Source organism: Diabrotica undecimpunctata, chromosome 1 (assembly GCF_040954645.1).
Source record: "Diabrotica undecimpunctata isolate CICGRU chromosome 1, icDiaUnde3, whole genome shotgun sequence".
NCBI classification, from domain to species: Eukaryota; Metazoa; Arthropoda; class Insecta; order Coleoptera; family Chrysomelidae; genus Diabrotica; species Diabrotica undecimpunctata.
This window is the reverse complement of record NC_092803.1, coordinates 40,349,937-40,372,892: the sequence shown is the minus strand read 5'-3', so window position 1 is coordinate 40,372,892 and position 22,956 is coordinate 40,349,937. Positions and strand designations below refer to the sequence as shown.

General features: G+C 33.1%; 2 protein-coding genes across 3 annotated transcripts in view; both read left to right on the top strand.

Annotated features, from left to right (window-relative positions):
• Positions 1 to 22,956, top strand: part of LOC140438710 (uncharacterized) — a 298,866-nt gene that overhangs the window by 174,996 nt on the left and 100,914 nt on the right. For both annotated transcript variants that reach the window (XM_072528359.1, XM_072528357.1), the window contains one exon: positions 8,900 to 8,960. In XM_072528359.1, coding sequence (XP_072384460.1) covers positions 8,900 to 8,960 — 61 coding nt within the window. The remainder of the gene's footprint in view (positions 1 to 8,899; positions 8,961 to 22,956) is intronic.
• LOC140442322 (hexokinase type 2-like) lies at positions 13,644 to 21,705 on the top strand. Its single transcript, XM_072533398.1, is given in 3 exon segments — positions 13,644 to 13,665; positions 20,288 to 21,520; positions 21,569 to 21,705. Coding segments are annotated over 3 exon segments (1,392 nt in total).

Below are 22,956 nucleotides of genomic sequence, written 5' to 3'. Positions count from 1 at the left end.
ATTTAATAAAAAGATAGCGCATGCATTAAATCAAGTTAGCATGTAGCAGATAAACTCCAATGATATTGATGATTTGAATAACCTTATTACCGAAACAGTGAATAAAACCCTTCTGCAACTGAAAAAACCAAAAACAACATACAATGAATTAGACAAAGAAATATTACAACAAATAAAAAGAAAGAAGATCTTTCTAACAGGAAGTTCTAAATCTAACAAAAGGGGAACCGACGAATATAGAGAACTTAATAGGCAGATTAGAAAAGGAATCAGACAACAAAAAAGAAAAGAAAACGAAAAATTAATAACAACAACTATTGAAAAAAATAAGAGTATGAAATGCCTCAGACCGACACTAGGACGACGTCAGATGATATCATTAATGGAAAAGACGAAAATGAAATCACAACTAGAGAAAACATACTGACACGAATAGAAGAATTGACACAGAACTTTACAGAACACATCAACAAGATGATGAGATGAGACCAGCACGGAAATTAATAAAAAATGTTGGATCAGAAATAATGCCAAAAGTAACAATTTCAGAGGTAACTACAGCATTGGAAAATATGAAGAGAAATAAAGCTGCAGGAGAAGATAATATTACCACAGATATGATATTAAAAGGAGGTAAGGAACTAATTGCAATTGTAACTAAGCTTGTGGACAGTTGTTTACATCAGGGCAAAGTCGCTAAGAGCTGGAACAACTATAAAGTAATCTTATTACACAAGAAAGGCGATAGTCGAAAATTGGAAAACTACAGACCCATCAGCCTACTATCACACCTGTTTAAAATACTCACCACAGTCATAACTACTCGACTAACAAGGAAATTAGACGAATACCAACCATATGAACAGTTTTAGAAAAGGCTATTCAACTTCCGATCACCTGTTAACCACAAAAATATTAATAGAAAAATGTAACGAATACAAGTTTCCAGTTTTCCTAGCATTTGTAGACTACGAAAAAGCTTTCGATACTATAGAACACACGGCCGTAATAAACGCAATGCAAACTTGTAGAATAGACAGCAGATATATTAACTTAATAAAAGAAACTATGAACCAAGCTACAGCTACATACTACCTAAATGAACACACGAACCCTGTACCATTAAACAGGGGAGTCAAACAGGGAGATACTTTATCACCCAAACTGTTCACCTTAGTTTTGGGGGACGTTTTTAAAAACCTAAATTGGAAATATAAGGGAATAAACATCAATGGCCGCTACCTCAGTGATCTACGATTTGCAGATGACATAATCCTGATAGCTACTGACCTACAAGAAATGCAAACCATGCTTTTAGAACTACATACCGAATCTTCTACAATAGGACTGAAAATGAATTTAAACAAAACAAAAGTCATGCACTCCGAAGACACCGTGACAATAATAAACGATTAAGTTATAGAAAAAGTTGAAGACTATATACACTTAGGACAAAAAATAATACTAAATAGGGAAATTCAAACTGAAGAAATAAAAAGAAGAAGAAAGTTAGCTTGGGCAGCATTCGGTAAACTGAACTATATACTCAGAAATCAACAAATTCAATTACATCTTAGATCTAAAGTTTTTGATGCATGCTTTATTCCGATATTAACTTATGCGGCACAAACATGGACAATCACAAAAAAGAATATGAATATACTTAGAGTCACTCAACACGTGATGGAAAGAGCAATGCTAGGTATATCACTTAAGGACAAGAAAACAAACACATGGATAAGACAGAAAACCAAAGTCACCGATGTGGTGCAAAAATCATTAAAGTTGAAATGGGAATACGCTGGACATGTAGCTAGGAGCGATCTAAACAAATGTCACAGATCAATTTTAACCTGGAGACCATACCAACACAAAAGACCCAGAGGCAGACCTCCTATAAGATGGACAGATGATCTGAAAAGGACTGCCGGGAAAAATTGGCTACAAGTAGCGTACAATAAAAAACAATGGAAAGGAAGACTTGAAGAGGCTTATGTTCAGATGTGGACGTGAATGGCTAGACGAAGAAGAAGAAGAAGAAGATCTTAAGAAGGCGTACGACGCAGTTCCTAGACAAGAGCTATGGAGATGTATGAGAACTAATGAGTTCCCGACAAGTACGTAAGGATCGTAAACGATATGTATGAGGGAGGATACACCACAATAAGGACTTGTGTCGGATTGGCCGAAAGGCTTTTAAATCTTGTTATGGATGTACTGAAAGAGAAGGTAAGGAAGGGGTACCTTGGCCAATGCTCTTTGCTGATGATATTATGTTAGTAAAGAAAAGGAAAGAAATGTCGGAGGAGAAGTTGGAAGATTGGAGAAGGGCTATTGAAGGGAAAGGACTTAAGGTTAGCAGGTCGAAAATAGAGTATATGTGGTTGGGAGGAACAGAAACGTTTGGGGACATCGAATTGGTTGGATAAAAACTAGGAAGAGTGGGAGAATTTAAATCCCTTGGCTCCTACATAACGAAAATGGGACACTAGATCGAGAAATTGCTCTCAGGGTACAAGCTGGTTCATTTAACTGGAAGCAAATTAGCGGGGTAAGTGTGGCTGATAAAGAAGATTTAGTGTAAGAAGATGGAGATAGCTGAAATAAAAATGTTACGGTAGATGATGGGTAAGACTAGAAGGAACAGGATCAGGAACGAATTGACTATAGAAATTGTCGGGGTGACTTCAGTTTCAAAAAGTTTTAAGAACAAAGATTGCAAATTTTTACGTCATACGTAGAAATCAAAACTATGTGGGATGAAGAATAGAGCTGTTAGAAGTCAGTGAAAAGAGAGACAGAGAAAAACTGAAGAGAAGATGACAGGACTGTGTGGCAGAGGACTTGAGAGAGAAATGTTTAGGCGAAGAGAATACAATAAAGTGCATCTTTCTGGGTGTACTCTGCTACATATGCATAATAATAACCACACGATGAATTATAGTTTCTTCATAGTTCCCTTAAACTATGGTAAGATAATTTTTCTAGAAATGGCTTCCATATCAGAGTGTGCTAATTATATTAACAAAAAAATTAGATAATAAGCGTTTGATTAAAATATATTCCTATTTACTAGCATTGGACAAAAGTAGATGTAACCAAAGATAAAAGTTTACCTAATATCTGTCGCTTAATTCAATAATTAATTAATGTTGATTGCTGATAAACAATTTAAACTTGTTAACATAAAATATGATAACGACCAAAAAGTTTTACCAACCAGATATTAAAACAAAACATAATTTTGCATTGAGTAAATTTCTAACCTTAGTTTAAATTATGAGCTTGTCAAATAGAAATTTTTATCAATTTAACATTATATATTTTTATGAATAATTTTAATTTGTGGACGTGAACATCTGTAAGTTCTGTGTACTAGTTTTTTTTTTATTATTTTAATTTATAAATCGTTTTCGAGGTACTTTAAAACGTCCTGTCGTCGCCGAGTCTATGTCAAACGGCTTGTCGCTAAATCAGACCTTCCTTTGTCATCCAGCGATCCAGAAGCGGAATGGCGACCGAAAGGCCGGCATTACTATTGGAACGCTACCTCCATTTATACACAGACTGTCAGTAAGGAGTCTCCCTGTCCTTTTCTTCAGTGTCCCTTCTTTTTTGATACTGGTTTTTGTTTCTTTTTCTACGCGCAAACCTGGAAACTCGTTACAGGTAGAGAGTGAAAAACCCTCATCGCTCCTAGTACGGCATCACTCCCAGGCGGGCATTTCCTCCTTCCCCACAGCCTGACTCATACAGTCTGACCCACTTTTCTAACTTCAACTTCCATCATCTTTCCCTCTTACCTTTGCCGTTGGTCCAGCTGTCTTTCTTCCTCTTCTTTTTTTTTCTTCTTACTGCGTTAGGAAATAATCCAGTCGCCTCTGATCACTGTCCACTCAATCTATTATGTTCGATATCAGCATCTTTGTCAATTGTGCCACATCCTCGGTGTTTTTGCATTATCCATCTTTAAATTGACCTTTACGCGCATGCTACTCGCAACAACGCAGTGAGTCGAATAACTCACGATTTCGTCAATCGTGCTTTTTCCTTTGCAACAAATAAATCAATCATGTCGTCTAAGTGTCCTCACAGCATCCTTTTATACAGCTCACCGATGGATGGAAGAAGGCAAATTAGGGAGATACTTTTCTCCAGATTTGAAGAGCAGTGCTAACCTCGCTACCCTTTAAGTCTCAGGAAAGGTTTGTGCTACCAGCAGTGCATTTATGTGTTCCAGAGGACACACAGGCTTCGCCCTTCCTAGACTCCTCACCTCTTCATGTGGTACCTGATCCAGTCCGGAGGACCTGCGCATCTTCAGTGAGTTCAATGCCTGGGCAAGTCATCCATGGTAAGGGGTACGGTTCGCTGAGCTTCCTCGACCTTTCAAACTCCATGCCATCTGCCGACCGGAAAGATCTTTCGTGTTACCTCGAGCTTCTTGTCTATAGGCATTTTGTAAGGACGATACGCATGGAAATTCTTCCTGGCGATTCTGTATCCCTTACCCTAGATGTCCTTATCCAGCTTTTCATGCAGCTCTTGCCAATGCCTCCATGTAAAAATAAGTAATAGTAAAAAAGTAAAGTAATAAGTTTACTTTAGTATAAAGAGTTTAGTATTAGTACTTTAGTATAAAGAGTACACTTGCCCTCTATCAGTTGTTTATCTAACTATTTCCTCCTCTTTAAAAGTTAAATTTTAGTAAGCTGTTATTTAACGAATTTTATTTATATATTATAGTTATAGTTATAGGTATAGTTATATATCCAGGTTTGACTTCGAGTTAAGTTGTTTGGTTTTTAGACACACCAATATTTTGAGAGAAAGAAACATTAGGAAGAGGCAAAACTAATTTGACTTGACAATACAAGTGTGACCTTGCCGAAAAAATGTCGGCCACCAAAACAATTTAACGCTGAGTCAAATTAGAAAAACCACAGAAATCACATATAGCTCCTGCGGAAACTTTAATATATATACATATATATATATATATATATATATATATATATATATATATATATATATATATATATATATATACTTTAATATATACACATATATATATATATATATATATATATATATATATATATATATATATATATATATATATATATATGTATATATATAAATATTAAAAAATTAACAAAAAGCTTAAAAGTGTTTTAGAATATTTTATTAAATTTGGACAACAAATATTTGGATCTTTTCTGGGAGATAAACCATTCAAAACAAGTAAGGCTACTCTTATGACGATTATTTTTCGATGGCTCCGCGGAAACGCATATTTGGCATGAAATTTTAAAACACAGTGTAACATTGTAACCAACTTTTAAAATGTGGAGCAAAAATATAATTTAATATTATATAGTAATTATAACGTCTTCATAGCAGGAACACATCGTAAGGGGCGATATTTGAAAATCAAACATTTTCAGTTTTGTAGTTAATTAATCTCGAAAGAAAACAAGCCCATTATTCCAGATCGATGTAGACAGCAACACAAACTGATCCAATAAAGAGAAGAAGCTTTACAGGTTCTGAAAGGGTAATATGCTAACTCAAAAGGAAAGAAGTTAATTTCCCACGAGACAATGAAATGAAATTATGGGGATTCTGTCTATTCTTTACTACCTTATAAGAACATTGTAGATTTTTAAAATATAAAAATCAAAGAAGTTTAATTTATGGGAAAAACTACAGTGGGCGATTGAATTAGATGGTAGGGTCTACTCAGACTATCGCTTAAGTCTTGGTTCGATATTGCTTCGATATAATCTCTTGGTGGAAAAGTAAAATCAGTCAATTTTATGTTACTTATAAAGTTTTTACAAATTTAGATTTTGCTTGATAAAATAGAAGCTTTTAAAAGAAAATCCCAAATATATAGTGATTTGTATAAGTTCCTACATTAAAAATATTATGTTTGAATTACTTAATTTTTAATATAATAAATATAACAAATTAAATACTTTTTTTAATGTTATATTTACGTTTTTTCGCTATATAAAGAAGTTTTCCAGCGTTTCGTATTGTGTTCTAAGTTTCTCATAAAAAAAATTTGCTTTCTACAAACACAGCTTCGGCCTTCAATTTTCTTCTGATTATAATGCAGCTGTCACAGCTGCATTATTGTATATCTTCTTCTTCTTCTTGCAGTTCCTTCTCCTATCGGAGGTTGGCTATCATCACAGCTATCCGTACCTTATTGGCGGCTGCTCTAAAAAGATCTACTGAGCTGCAACTATACCACTCTCTTAGGTTTCTCAGCCAGGAAATTCTTCGTCTTCCTATGGATCTTTTACACTTGATTTTACCTTGCATTATGAGCCTTAATATCTCATATTTCGCACCTCTGGTAATGTGGCCTAAATATTCCAGCTTTCTTGTTTTGATGTGCTTTATGACCTCGCAATCCTTTTGTAGCCTTCTTAACACTTCTGCGTTTGTAACTCGTTGGGTCCATGGTATTTTCAAAATCCTTCTATAGCACCACATCTCAAATGATTCCAACTTCTTTATATTACCCACTTTTAGTGTCCAGCTTTCCATTCCATACAACAAAGTCGAGAACACGTAGCATCTTAAGGCTCTTATCCTTAGATCCAGATCCATTTCATATCTATCTTCTCTCAATGTAGGATCCAAATAAGATCATTTCTTACATTTTTGTTAACTACTTAATGTTCGGTGTTAAAATTATGTGTGCTTTTGAAGAAATATTTATTATTCGCTTATATATTATCTACGTTCAGGTGAGAAAACGAAGTACTAAAGCTAATAATTTTCCGAAGCAAGATGAATTGTGTGAAACACGATTCGATCCGGGAAAGTGTCAGGAAAGTTTGTGAATAAAATTCATAGTCTCAAAATGAGAATTGCGTTTTATGCATAAGGAAAATCTATTTCTAAAATACATAGATACATAAATACAAAAATCTGCCACTCAGAAAATATCGACTGGAATGAGTTTAATTTTGTTACTCGGAGGTTTTCGAGGTCGCTAAATACGAAAATGATAACGAAGATGGTCGAGCTACCTGGTGCCCATGGTGGACCTCTATTACTGCATTTTTATGTTATTTTCATTCGAAATCAGTCAGATGTCATTACTGAGGGTTTTTTGGGGTTACTGAACACAAATATTACGACGGCGATGATCTTCAATGTATCTGGTGCCAAGTGTTGACCTCTACTCCTGAAGTTTTTTGTTATGTTGTTATTTTAAATTTTTATAAACGTGTTGGTGTATTGTGTTTATGTATTCTGTATTGCATAATGTATTGTGCATGATTGTAGACGATCTGTCTAAAACTTTCTTAATCCGCTATTGTTGGTATATTCGTGTTGTTGAATTATTATTTTAATATTCAAGATGATTCTTTAAATTTGTGTAGTGTTTTATATATTTTGCTTTCCAGCGAATTTGTTGGATCCTATGTTAATTACGTGTAAGGTCTATTTTTGACCAATTCTTGAATTTTTATCTAATATTGGATTTTGCCCATAATTACACTTGCGTTGCCTTTGTCAGCTGATAATAATATTATGGACATATTCTTTTATAGCATTGAAGCTTTTAGTTTTTGTTTATTAATATTTGCTTTTGACTTAGTGCTATTCTCCAGTTTCCTTCTTCTTATCGCGCCGTCTTCTTTCGAAGGTTGGTGATCCAAACGGCAATTGTAGCTTTGGAAACTGCTGCACGAAGGATTTCTGTGTATATTCGATGAAACCATCTCCTCAGGTCTTTTAGCTACGAGTTCTGGCTTCCACCTGATCTTTTGCTCTGCACTTTACCATCCAATATGATTTGGAGTAATATATATCTTTTACCTCTCAACACATGACCCAAGTATTGTATTTTCCTCCTTTTGATTATGCTGAGTAATTATTTTTGTTTACTCATCCGCCAAAGTACCTCACCGTTGGTAACTTTTTGTACCCATGGAATTCTCAGCATCCGTCTGTATATATACATTTTAAAAATATTTCATGGAAGTTACCTGCTCTTTAATTTTCCCTTAGTATACAAATATACGTTTGTTGGTTACTTGAAAATACTAGAATTTTAGTTTTGGAAACATTTAAAAGCAAACCAAACATTTAGTTACGATGAACCACCGCATTTATTACATTTTGTAGTTCTTGTGCGTTGCTTGCTATTAGGACGATATCATCAGCGTACCTGATGTTATCTGTGCTGGTTTCGGTAATATAAACTCAACCTTAAACCCGTCTAATGCTTTTTCTAAATATAGAGTCCAAATACAGATTTAATAATAGCGGTGATATCTCGTCAGATTCGTATATCTTCGGATATTGTGTGCTGTATTTTAATTGTCGCCGTTTGGTGCCAATATAGTTCTGAGATAATTTCGCAAGAGTTGTTCGTCAATTTCAGTTGTTCTTAGAATTGCGATCATCTTTTGATCGTTAACGCAGTCAAATGCTTTTTAATAGTCAATAAAAAATGCATATACATCTACACTCATGTCTCCGCATCGTGTGTTAACACATTTAGGGCAAAAAGAGCTTTTCGTGTTCCCAATCCATTTCGAAATCCGAATTAAGTGTCACTCATCTGAAACTCACACTTCTTGTAAATTCGTGTATGAATGATTCATTCAAAACTAATTTTTTACTCTTATAGGAGATTGCTCGTACAGTCAAGAAATTTTAAAAATAACCATCCTACAATCTTTTAAAAAAGCTCGATTCAAATAACGGAATAAAGAAAATAAACTCGTTAACTTCTCAACAGTTGTTTCCAGAAAGCCACTAAGGCTTTCTTTTATTAATTTTGATATAATTTTGGTGTAATACCTAATTACTAATTATTTCATGGTATTTTAAAATATTTATTTCTAACATTTGTACTTTGTTGTAGATTCGGGAAAAGGACTTTCCATAACAACCCCAAATATGCTCCTCTGGAATACGATAGCCAAGTAAGTACTAAAATTTTAGCTATTTACCTTGTTTAATATTTCTAGAACATTTTATTTTAGACACAATCTGTAGGAGTTAATGAGTAAAATTGGGATACTTTTTTTATCATTCTCATTTTTTAACACTTTTGAGTTTTTGACTTCAATGACAAAAAATGTTTTGTCAAATGTTTGTCAAAAATTTGGCAATTTATTTAAGTAACTTAAAACTAGTTTAAGTGAGAAAAGTAAATACTATTTAAAATTTAGTTCTTATCTGTTCTGCTTCTCACTTTCCATTTAGCAAAATATACAAGAGAGTGGAATAGCAGTTTTGTTGGCGTATCCAGCTGAATCAGGAACGGAATCAAATTGGATTTAGTGACAAGTCTTGCTTGTAACTAAATACAGTAATTCTAAATTAAAATCTTAAATATGTTGCCTGTATGAGTCCATTTCAAATAGATAAAAGAAATAAGAATAAAAGACTCACAATCAAAAGGGGGCACTTAGTGACACTACATCACTTTTTAAATCTTTTAAATTAAATTTCTGTTGTGTCTTTTTGAATGTGTTCTGTTTGTCCTTAAGTGTTTTTTAAATTGTAAATTTATTTGACATCACAATAACTTCTGCAGATCTACAGACCAAATCGATTTATCATAATTTGATAATTACAAGTTAGAATTATTGCACACCCAAAAGTTATACATCTACCTTTTTATATATTATCATAGTGCTGTCTGGTCTAAATAAATAATTTCAATAAAAAAATAAAAATTAATGGGAAAATCTCAGTAGTTGGCTGTATACCATCGTTTAAAAAACTTCACGTTTGCATTTAGGTATAAAACACGACGAGTTGGCCTGTGTCGTTTTAACTGACAAGAATCACGTGTTCAAGTCGAGCAAAGAAACATGTTGCTCTTTAAGTATTAAATTTTTATCCAATGTCATCGACCTAGAGTCACATTAGAATTTAAATTTTTGTAACAATGTAAAACCATATATTAATGTCACAGCTACAATTTTAGTATTAGCTTCAATTACAAAAGGCACTGAGGATGATCTGATCTAGATCGAAAACGTCATGTTATGCTCCTGTATACATTTTGACGACACTTTTTAAAAAAGTTTTAATTATATGTTTTATACCTAAATACCTAATAAATAATGACCTTACTAATATTGTCAAAAGGATTCGGAAAAACGAAATAATACTAATAATGGGAGACTTTAATGCCAAAGTTGGCAAAGGACAAAGTGGAAATTAAGTGGGATCCTTTGGTCTAGGGGAACTTAATGAACGCGGAGACCGTTTGATTGAATTTGCAACTGAAGAACAGCTCGTAGTGACAAAGACCTTTTATGATCTTCCTTCAAGACGACTATATACGTGGAAATCTCCCCAGGAGACTCCAGATCACACAGTACGAAATCAAATAGGCTATATTTTTATTAACAAACGATTTAGAAACTCTATAACATCTGTTAAAGCGTACCCGGGATCCGACATAAATTCGGACCACAATCCACTTATCGCCAAAATGAAACTTAGTTTAAAGAAAGTTCAAAGACCAAAAATTATGAAGTACGATATTAACCAACTGAAAAATAAAACAGTAAAGGAAAAGGTACAAAAACGCCTAAAAGAAAAAACGTGTACTCGTACAGAAAAACCATGGGCTCGTACAGAAACAGATAACAGAGATGTAGAACTAGAAAATTTGCACAAAGTAATTCAAGAAATAACAGAGAAATACTTAAAACCTGAAAGGACAAATAAAAAGGAATGGATGAAGGAGGAGATTCTATGTATGATGGAAGACAGAAGAAACGCTAAAGATAATAAGAATTACTACAACAACATAAATAACGAAATAAAAAGGGCTATTAAAATAGCAAAAGAAAATTGGTTTAGCTCGAAGTGTACAGAGATAGAGTCATTAAAACAAAAACATGATTCATTTAACCTCCATAAAAAGATTAAAGAAGCGGCAGGCTTATATAAACACAAGAACACTGGATTCCTGACAGATAATCAGGGAAACATAGTACTGGAAATAGAGCATAAAAGGGATATTTAGATTAAATACGTGGAAAAAACTTTTGAAGATATACGAAGTAACACTGGTATTACAACAAACACCAATTGCGAATCTGGACCACCATTTACAGTCGAAGAAGTAAAATATGTCATCAAAAGCACCAAAGATGGTAAAGCAGTAGGCCCTGATAATTTTCACTTAGAATTTTTAAAACTTATGGACTATAATGGCATAAAATGGTCGACAAATATATTTAACAATATATATGATACAGGCATAATTCCCCAAAAATGGTTAGTGTCAACTTTTATAAATCTTCCAAAAAAACCCAATGCGAAGACTATAGAATTATAAGCCTTATGAGCCATTTACTTAAAGCATTTCTAAAGGGCATTAACCTTTTAATGGCGGCTATACGAAATATTTGGAATAAACAGATAATATGTAAAAGGTCTTTTGATTTTGACATATTTTAATAGATTTTGAAGTAAAAAAAAATATTGCTGCTGTATTTTGTCTTTATCATGTTGTTCCCATTTTGGGAACGTTGGCATGTAAGGTATTATGGATTTTCTAAAAAATAAAATACTTACCTGTTTGGAAAAATGTTTATTATTAGCATAAATGTCTAAAATAAGTAAAAATAAGATACAATATAAAACAATTATTTATTAGGTGTATGAAATTGGTCGAAACATTTATTTTTATGAAGTCGCTTTTCACATTTACTGCACTGAAGTCTAGTATTTTTATAGCACACAACACAACGCCCTTGGTTAGTGCCTTCGGGAATGTGATTTATCCCGTCAAATTTTATGTCGCTTAGAACAGAGGCAGATGGACCGCCTTTTCTTTTTCTTTGACCTGAACCTGCTTTTACAAGCGCGAGAGCAACGTGTCTGCGAAACTCGAGGTGTGTTATGTTTGTTCCTGCATTCACATGTTGAAAAAATCGAAAAGCTGCCACAACCGCCAAATTCAATCCATGAGCAAACAAGTTCCACCACCATTTTTTTGATCTAAGTCGGGGACGATAAGAAGCAGCTAAACGATCAAAAAGGTCAACACCACCCATTCCAATGTTATATTGTCTTATCAAATTTGGTTGAGTTACATCTTTTTTATGTTCAGACTTCACTCTTCTGGTTGTATTTTGAACAGGGGTTACTACAAAATGATTACTTGCGACTATTACAGGAGAATTGTCATTCCATTTGACACAAATAACATCGCCATCTGATTTGTAATCATAGGTCCCTCGATCTTGTTTTTTGATAGTTGACGATGAAACTAAAGGACATTTGTTGATCCTATTTTCTCGAACTGTACCACAAGCCCGTATACCGTTTTCTGATAAAGATTTCAGAAGGGAGTAGCTGGTGAAAAAATTATCGAAATATACAACATGGCTGTTTTTATTTTGCAGAATTTCTAACATATTATTTACAACTCGAGTTCCTAAGGGAGTTTGAGCATTTCCCGATTTTCCGCAGTAAATATCAAAGTTATATGGATATCCATCATTTCCACAGAGCATCCATAGTTTGAATCCGAATCTAATTGGTTTATTTTTTATAAACATTTTAGCTGAGTGATGGCCATAATATGGAACCATTGATTCATCAATGCTGACATGTTTATGAAAAACTCCAAACTGCTGAATATTAATTTTTAATTTTTCGAAAAGTGGTAAAACTTTAGCTACTTTTGAATGAGCTAAATTAGAGTTGTCACAAACGTGAAGTTATCTTTTTATTATTCTGAATTTTTCACGGCTCATTGTCTTTGCAAAGATTGGAGCCTGCATTTCATCCGCCGTTGACCAGTAGTCATTTTCGCCGGGTAGATGATGATATCCGCTAATCAGGAGCAAGCCAATAAACTGACGAATATCTTCATCAGAAACTATAAAATTATGAAAATTTTGATCCCTTCGAGCGTAAGTTTCGCTTTGATTACGAATAAAACTAATAATTTCTGGAGTAAAAAACAAAGAGAATATTTCAAACTCCGTTTTACCCATGTGCTCGGCTCCTACTTTAGGTGGATCTTGGGCTTCTAGCTGGATTGCCACTTTTTCAGATTTCCTCCATTTTTGTGATGCGTGACTTATAACTGATTCTTCTTCGTAATCTGATTCGGCATCACCATCATGAATTTCTACCTCTCCAGGAACCTCTATTGGCATATCAACCACGTCCAAAATCTGGTCATCAAGAGTGTCCTCGTCACTATCAATATCTCGGTCTCCTGAAGTGGGAGGAAGTATTACAACATCAATGTTAGAGGATATTGAGGTTTCCACATCTTCCAAAGCATCCCGTAATAGTCTGTGTCGGCGTATAGATTTCCTAAAACAATGAAATATCTAAGAAACATGGTTCAATAGAAAGGTACATGTAAAATAAGACTGTCTTAGGTACTTTACATAATATTTTTTTTTCTAAAAAGCCTTCGGTGCTCTTAGTAAACAATATGAAAATATTTGTATCAAAAAAACTGAACCAATAGATTTTTATTTTTAGTTATGTACTTACTTCAAGAAAGAAGAAAAACTTAAGAAAAACTGTTGAATTAGACCCTAATTGAAAAATTATTTTTGTAAACTTACCCATAAAATGCTTTTGTATCCATTCTAAACTTCTCAGCATAAACAATGCAGACAGAAAAAAAACCAAGTACACACGTGTTCTTCTTGAACAGCTCTGATCGACTGTTTGTTATTCCTAAATTCCTATTAGGCACTTGAAAGACGATTGCACTAATCGTTATTGCCCTTGAAAATTTACGAGCTAACAGAAACGACATTATATTATAATTTATTAGGGTATATTAGGTATTCAAAGTTGCCAACGTTCCCATTTTGGGACATGGCTAATTCCGACAATTTTTTTTAAAAAGTAATGAAAGAATTCAAGCGCAATATAAACTATTTACTAAGGTAGTCAATTGGCTACCTTACTTGAAAAAATAATAGCAGTAGAATAATTTTTGCTGACTTGATAACAAGAACCGTAAAACGAATCAAGAAATTGAATTTTTGTGCTTTTTACTATTTTTTTTTAAGAAAATGAACCCACATCTAAGAACATTTTTTTTTAAACTAGCAAGCCCCTTACCTTTACAAAACATTATGTAGTGCGATTTACAAAAATAATTGCATAAACAATCCTAAAAAAATGTTTTAATAGGTGTTCCCAAAATGGGAACGTTGGCAGTTAAAAGGTTAACAAAAGAATATATACAAAATGTGAGGAACAACTAACAATAACACAATTCGGATTTCGTGATGCTCTGGGAATACGGGAAGCCCTTTTTGCTATACAGGTGCTATTTCAGAGATGCAGGGCTTGCTTTACAGATTACCAGAAGGCATTTGACAGAGTAAAACATGACAAATTAATGATTCTAATGCAAGAAATTGGAATTGACAACAAAGATCTTAGAATTATCAGAAACATTTACTACAATCAAACGGCCAAAATCAAAATAGAAGACCAGTTAACTGATAAAATTGCAATAAAACGTGGAGTACGACAGGGCTGTATTTTGTCTCCATTGTTGTTCAATATTTATTCTGAATGGGTATTTAAGGAAGCTTTAGACGGTTGTGCGAAAGGAATACTAATAAACGGTGAATGGTGGTTGAATAACATTAGATATGCAGATGACACTATAGATTTTGCCGATAATCTGAATGACTTACAGATATTAACAAATCGCATAACAGAAGTCAGCAACAGATACGGACTAGCTCTTAACATAAAGAAAACCAAATTTATGACAATTAGTAAAAAACCAATACTAAACGCTCAACTTACAATCAACCAACAGAATATCGAAAGAGTCGAGCAATATACATATCTAGACACCAATTTAAATAGAAAATGGGACCACTCAACAGAAATTAAACAGCGAATAAAAAAAGCAAAAGCAGCATTCGTTAGAATGAGAACCATTTTCAACAGTCGAGACATATCATTAAAAACAAAATGCCGTCTATTGAACTGTTACATATTCACAGTTCTGCTCTACGGAATGGAAGCATGGACACTGACTGTTGCATCTATGAATCGGCTCGAAGCTTTCGAAATGTGGTGTTATAGGCGCATCTTACGTATATCCTGGGTTGACAGAGTTACTAATGTGGAGGTCCTGCGTAGAATGGGGAAAGAATGGGAAATTCTCATGACCGTCAAAACTAAAAAGTTGGAATATCTAGGACATGTAATGAGAAATCAAGAACGTTACGGCCTTCTCCAGCTGATTCTCCAAGGGAAAGTAAATGGTAAGAGAGGACCGGGAAGAAGACGCATTTCCTGGCTTCAAAATTTACGAAAGTGGTATAACACGACTACCACTGAACTGTTCCGCGCTGCAATAAACAAAGTAAAGATAGCCGTGATGATCGCCAACATCCGGAACGGATAGGCACTTTAAGAAGAAGATACCTAAATACAAATGTGAAGTGTTTTACTTCTGTATAAGGTTTTTAATTTCAATAAATTAACCCACATTTCCAAAATATACCTACAATATCTACTTTCCTAGTTTAGTTGTTAATATCTTTTTTCCTCAATAACTTTCCCTCTATTTGTTAAATAGTTAGAATAAAACCGTCACTATGATTACCCGTCACCAGTTTACTATAACAGCTTGAACTATGGTTTATAAAACACTACATCATAATCGTTACATCAGCGTGTAAGTAATATTTATTAGTTATTTATTTATTTATTTTCAATTTTGCTGGATTGTTTTTTAACTTAATTTTACTTTGTGTTTTCAATGAATTTTTTCAACATATAATATTGGCATAACTGCAGTATATTCTTCACCAGACAGTACCCTAATACAGGTTTTTATAATTTCAGCATTTAGTTTACCATGTACCTTAAGACCTGAAGATACATAGCAAATTATAGTATGCGAAACCGGTCGTTGGTGGTAGAATAAATTGATTGTGAGTAAGTCTCCTTTTTATTTCTTTTTAATTAATTCTAAATTACTTTAGAGTTATATGTCACACACAAAGAGATGCCAACAATTTTGAAATAAGTAAAGGCTCATAAAGTTTCAAACGTCACATATTATAGAACTTTTTGTACGAAGTGAACGTTAGAATTTGACGTCGACATCCACCATATATTCGTGGATTTCAAGACAGCCTATAAATCAGTAGATAGACAGAAGCTGATCTAGGCTATGGTAGAATTCCAAATACCATTCCGGCATATTAAACTAACAGAAGCCACACTCACATAAATAGTATAGTCAAAATTCAGAACGACGCGTCAAGGTGGTCCAAGGTGGCGGATTATTGTACCTCCTTTTTAACCTTGAACTGAAAAAGATTATTAGTGAGTGCCGGATTAATAAGACATTAGCATAGTCCGCCATCGGCCAGATACACAGAGTCCCTGACTGACGTTTTTTGGTCGTTAAGGACGTCTGCACTGCCTAATAAATGCCTAAAAGACCAACTATATGTACGTCTCCATGGCTTTTAGGATGAGAAGGAGAACAACAACATCTAAGAAATAAAAAAAAGTCCTTGTCAATAAAAGTTAAGATGGCCTGGAAACACAAATAGCCACAGAACTTTCAAGAAAAATTTAACTGACCATGTATAGAAGATCAAAAGACCAGTTTTACCATATGGAGGTGAAAGTGGTCACCCAGAATAACTAATAGTTTCTTGAGCATTTCCAGCGAAATATTCTAAGTAGAATTTACGAAGGACTAAATGAGCAGAGTTTACGGCATAGACACTACCACTTTGAGTTATATAGAAGCTTTGGAAAAGCTAGTGTTGTGAAATTTATTAAGGTATCATGCCTCATATGGACTGAGCATGTAATCAGAAGAGGAACGTGCAACGGTGAGAAAAGTATTTAATCAAAGAGTACCGGTGGGACAATAATATAATAGAGGCAGACAAAAATATAAATTAAAATATGGGGTTGCTATAGATAAGGATAAGAAAATGGGAGAAATGTTCTAAAATGACTTTTGCTCATAAAGGGCTCCGGCGTCAGTGATGATGATGCCACACTAAAAATAAGAAAGTTAAGAAGAAGTCTTTAAGTGCAGACGAAGTGTTTAATCGGAGGTAAAAAAATATGGCCAACAAAAACTAACTGGAAACACACAATATTCTTTAACGAAATTTTAAACAGAGATGAACAGCAAGGTTTTCAAAGAAATAGATATACAACACACCTAATGTTTTTTATAAGACTGCTTTTTTGTATTCAGAATCATGAAATAGTAACAAAACAAACTTTAATTTAATTTATTTGTCGATTTTACGACCCTTGAAGAGCTTCTTCTTTTTATAGTGGCGTGCACCTATAGTGCATTGGCGAATTATCTTAATATACTATTTTTCATATAAAAATGCGTGCACGTCACAATTTATATTAAAAAACCTAACTTATATTTAAAATTTCCACAACGTCAACCTTAGAGTTCAAATTTTCCTAACAGCTAATAATACGAAACCCATACGGAACTGCTCGATCTTTCATAGGCGTCAACATGGTATAATAATCAAAAAAATGTAATCATCATTATATTGAGAATTTTAGAATTATATTGATTAAATAACCAAAAACATTTGTTATCACTAATAATATAAATTTTATGAAATAACTCTTTAAGTCTAATAATCCACAAAATAATAATTTTAATTAAATATATTAGACAATTGTACTCAACTGATACATGAATACTTAAAATTTTTGACAGTTCAGCGTGTGGCAAAATTGTTTAAAGTATTGCCGCTTTTTTAGAGTAAGAATTTTGTTTATTTTTTAATTTATTATTAAAAATTTATTACATAAAATATATATTAATAAATTGTGTTTATAAATACATATTAAATTTAGATTAATAGCTTTAAAAACTAATTATTGTTGTGTATTGTGATTGTGCTATGCCAAAACAACTAAATAGTCTGTAGAAATCTGATAAGTTTTTATATAAGATAGATTATTTTGAACAAGAAATAATGGCGGGACGTTTTTAATATTAATGCTCGAAAAGAGGTAAGTTTAAAATTTAGAATATATAGTTTTGTATTAAAATGTTTTCTTATGTATTTTAGTGTGTTGCAGTAATCTTAAAACTAAGTGTATTTACTGTTAATATAGTAGTTTGACAAATAGTTGACATTTTAAAAATTCCTCACTTACTAACTATTCTGATGTTTTGGCAACGCTGTGGGGTTCAGATGTCGTAAATCTTGAATGACGTGCACGCATTTTTACATGAAAAATACTATATGTCCGTCTTTTACGGCATGTAAAACCTCGCCAGTGTTACTTAAAGTAATAAACTAATGTTGGACTTTTGTGTATATTTAACAACAAGAAACCGCTATTAGCCTGTTTTACAGACCAGATCAAGACATTCAACAGAATTCAATTGAAAGACATTTTGAATGTATTTTAATACAAAAGCAAATATCTCCATCAAATATTAACATGATCAACATAAGACACAGCTTTAGCTTTAAAATCAACAGTACTATAGCAATAACAATAAACAAATAAAATACTGAAACCATACGAACACCAAGCTAGATTAAATAAGAAATTAGCCACTTAGAAGAAGAAGACAAAATATCTTTTTTATTATGAGCCTAAGAAAGAAAAAACGTGGTTGTTAAAGACGGCAAATTCAATTTTATTAAGAACGTAAGCCATCGTTCACACAAGAAGTTGTCCTCTTAATGCGAGAGATCATTTAAATTACGTTATTTTAAATTTTTCGAAAAAAAAAATTACATTTAGCACGTGTTAGCAAGTAATTCTATCGATTCGTTTACGATAAAATGAATATAATACTCGTAGAGATGTTGTGTTATTTCCCCTTTTTCAATTTATGATGACAAAACAGGACCGGCTGGAAATTTTCGGGTGAATATTTTCAATGCAGACCTTAAAACTCACTTTTAACCTTTTTATTTTTTTTATTTCTCATTTCAGAATTAATTTCTTAAACTACCTTAAATAAATATATAATGTTTTTAATTTTTCTTTAAGTTCAGTGATATGTTTTGGATGGCATCCAATATTACTATAAGTATTTTTAAAACGACTGATCTAAACAAGTGATTTATTGATAATTATTAGTCGATTCACTAAGCTTGGAAATAAAGTTAGTCCTTTTCGGAAACAAATAACACACAAATTCCTAACAGACCTTATTAATAGCCGAAATAAACTTGGTTTTGCAAACTTTATTTAAAAAAGAATAGTAATCATGAATACTATGGAAGTGTATATTAAATAATTTTTACATAATAATGTATAATATAATAGTGTATAATTTACATACTATTTTAGGAATAATTGAAACCTGATGGATAGGAAATGGCAATGTAAAGTTAGAGACCATACCATATACTATTCGGGTAATAATGACACACAACATCGACATTGTGTGGCAATAATACTGAATATTGAAATGTCACAACACGTCCAGAATTTTCTACCTTTTTCCGAAAGAGTTATGCTACTACAACTAAGAACGAAAGACAGAAAAATAAACGTCATTCAAGTCTATACCCCAAACGGCTGAAAAAGATAACGAAGAGGTAGAATCGTTCTATGAACAAATTCAAGAGTTCTCAAGACATTGAGAACTACCGTGACGTCACAATAATAATGGTAGTTTATATTAAAATCATCGTAGAATACATAAAAAGACACTGACAAACACAGTTCGGATTTAGAAATGTTCAAGGAACCAGACAAGCATTATATGCAGTAAATGTGCTAGTACAGAGATGTTTAGATGTAAACCAGGACGTTTATGTCTGCTTCCTAGGCTATAACAAAGCATTCGATACAGTGAAACATAATCCGTTAATAAAACTACTGAGAACAAAGAACATCGACACACGAGATATAAGAATAATAAATAATCTCTGCATTATGAACAAGAAGTTGTCATAAGAATAAATAATTTCAAAATTAAAATCAAAGCAGATGTTCGACAGAGCTGTGTCTTGTCATCATCACTGTTTAACGCAGACTCAGAAGAAATATTCAAAAAAGAATTAGAAAGAAGATGAAGTAGCAGGCATAAAAATAAATGAACTTTGATCAGATAAAAGGCATATATCGAGCACAGTTTAATTAAATCTTGCCCAAGTACTTTCGATCCCTAGATCATCTTCAGGGGCATTTCGTCAATTGTGGCCTATCCGGCAAGAACAAGATGTCATAAACATATAATTGTACATTACACTACACTACAAATGGACAAACAAACACTTTAAAATAATTTAAGGAAGGCTACATTACTTGAAGAAGCTGGAGACAGAATGGATATTATTAAATAATGCTGTTGATAAAAGAGAAGACTTAAAAATTAATGTAGTTGCTGTTGCGAATAATACTACAGGAACCTTTATGGTGTGTGCATTTAAAGATTTTGATACAAAAATAGAAATTATGATTGGGGCGGATACTAACAGTTGTTATGTGGAAAAACAAGTAAATGCAGAGCTTTTTGATGAACCGGATAGAGGCTCGGGGAATGTGATTGTTTACATGGAATATGGAGATTTTGGTGATGATGGTGCATTAGAGTTCTGCAGAACGCAATTTGATAGAGATCTTGATGCTGGATCTACAAATGTGGGTAGCCAACTACACAAAAAGATGATATCAGGTATATACTTAGGAGAACTTGTAAGACTAGCTACCGTAAAATTTGCCAAAGAAGGAATTCTATTTGGGGGTCAACTTTCCGATGGTTTTAAAGTACATGACAAGTTTGAAACTAGATTTATTTGTGAAATTGAAGCAGATCCGCCTGGTGTATTTACTAATGTGAAAAGTATTCTTAATAATTTGTGAGTAAGAAATGCCACTGAACAAGATTTTAATGATATTAAATACTTGAGTCAGTGTTTCTCTAGAAGAGCTGCTATCCTGAATTCTTGTATGATTACGGTTCTGATACGTAAAATTGGTTATTCCAACATTACTATTGGAGTAGATGGAACGCTGTACAAAACTCACCCTCACATTCATAGTACGTTGATGTCACAGGTGGAAGTACTTTTAAGACCGGATCCATACAAATTTAAAATTATGCTGTCTGAAGAAGGTAGCAGTGGAATTGGTGCAGCTATAATTGCTGCTGTTGTAGATAAGAATAGGCGTAAAATTACACTCACACACATACCCGAGTTTGCAGCTGAATCACCTTCAATATCTGCTCATGAAACAGAACTGTTATTTGAGCGTATACTCGAAGAACCACCTGTTTCTTTTGTGCTACCTATTTCTAAAACAGAAGTGCAACTTGCGGATATACCCGAAATTTCAACTGAACCTTCAACATCCGCATCTATACCTGCTTCAGAAGTCGCATCTCTGCCTGTGCTTAAAGTACCAGCTCAACCGTCATCAATTTCTGCTCTTAATGCAGACACATCTTTAATCGACATACTTGATATGAACATTGCAGGTCCATCTAAAGAACTGTTTGTAGAAGAAACACAACCGATTGGAAGTAAAATTTAAGTACAATTTGTAGATGTACCTGAGGTCTCTATTGTAGAACCTTCCCAACAAATCACTGAAGATAACAGAGATGAGGAAGAAGATCATGTTGATAGTACATCACAAAGACGACGACGTAAAAAAAAGACAAAAGCCATAGAATCTTTAGATGAAATGTGGAAACTATACCATTAATTTTCGCATAAAGACTCGTGAATATTCCACTAAAAATAATACTGCTAATTTGCTAATTGTGTAGTGTTCTTATATATTAGGACTAAACAATCATTCTTGGAATTTGAATAATTGAGAATAAAAAATAGAAGTAAAGAAGCTATGTACTAGCAGACAACGTACGTACAACAATTAATATACTTACAAATCCTTTAAAAAATATCCACACACAAAATTTTACAGAAGAATGTTGTGAAAGTTGGAACATAAGAACAATAAATACGAACAGTTACAACTAATTATAGAGGGAAAAATTGAAGAAATATGTGGAATAGGAAGAAAGAAGATATTGTGGCTCAGGAATATAAGAGACGACCAGAATTGAAGAAAACATTCTAATACACCAAGCCCACAATAGACAAGACTTTGCCATACTGACACAGATTCGTCTGTATTTTAGCAAAATATGATTGTTGTTTTGTCAATTTTATACGCTTTATAGATATGATATCTGAATGATTAATGTCCAGTGACATAGTGCTGATTCTGAGTTCAGTATTCTGAAACCCTGAAGAGTAGTTTTATATATCGAGTAAATATAAAATTCTTTTATACAAAATACGTCTCTGGTGTCATATTTATTCAAAACCAGTAACATACATCCAACAATCTCGGCCTCCAGTAAATCAAATATCTGCTTGATTGCGTGGAAATAAAGAAATTTTTTTCAAAATCAGCTCGTAATACTAGTAATTGGTATTAGAAATATTGATCGTGATATAAAAGATTGGTAAAAATCGGCCGAAAAGTGCCAAGGTAACTGAAAATCTTCTTTTGTATATGTTAAAAGGGTTAGTGGTTCGGAGCAGGTAGGGGATGGGGTAGAGCGTTAATGGCAGCTTTCAAACGCAGGATTTGGAGATTTAATTTTCACGTTTATAAAATACATATAAATGGATGTTGATAATACATGCTTTTTTCTAAATATTATTCTTTCCGTAGGTTTGAAAGGTATGAAAATATGTATGATACTTAAATAATCCCTGAGGGTAATAACACGTTTATATGGTTGGTAATTGTGTTATGGAATACTATGCGTTTATTTCTTCTCCGGACTAACTCTTTGTTTTGGAATTAAACAGAATATATTGACATGTATAAATTTATTATATTAGAGGATGAAAATTACACTCTGCTTGTTATTTCTTAAAACTATGAATATATAAGTTCTGTTATCTACAATTATTTAACGATGTTTCTGGATGGATTTGA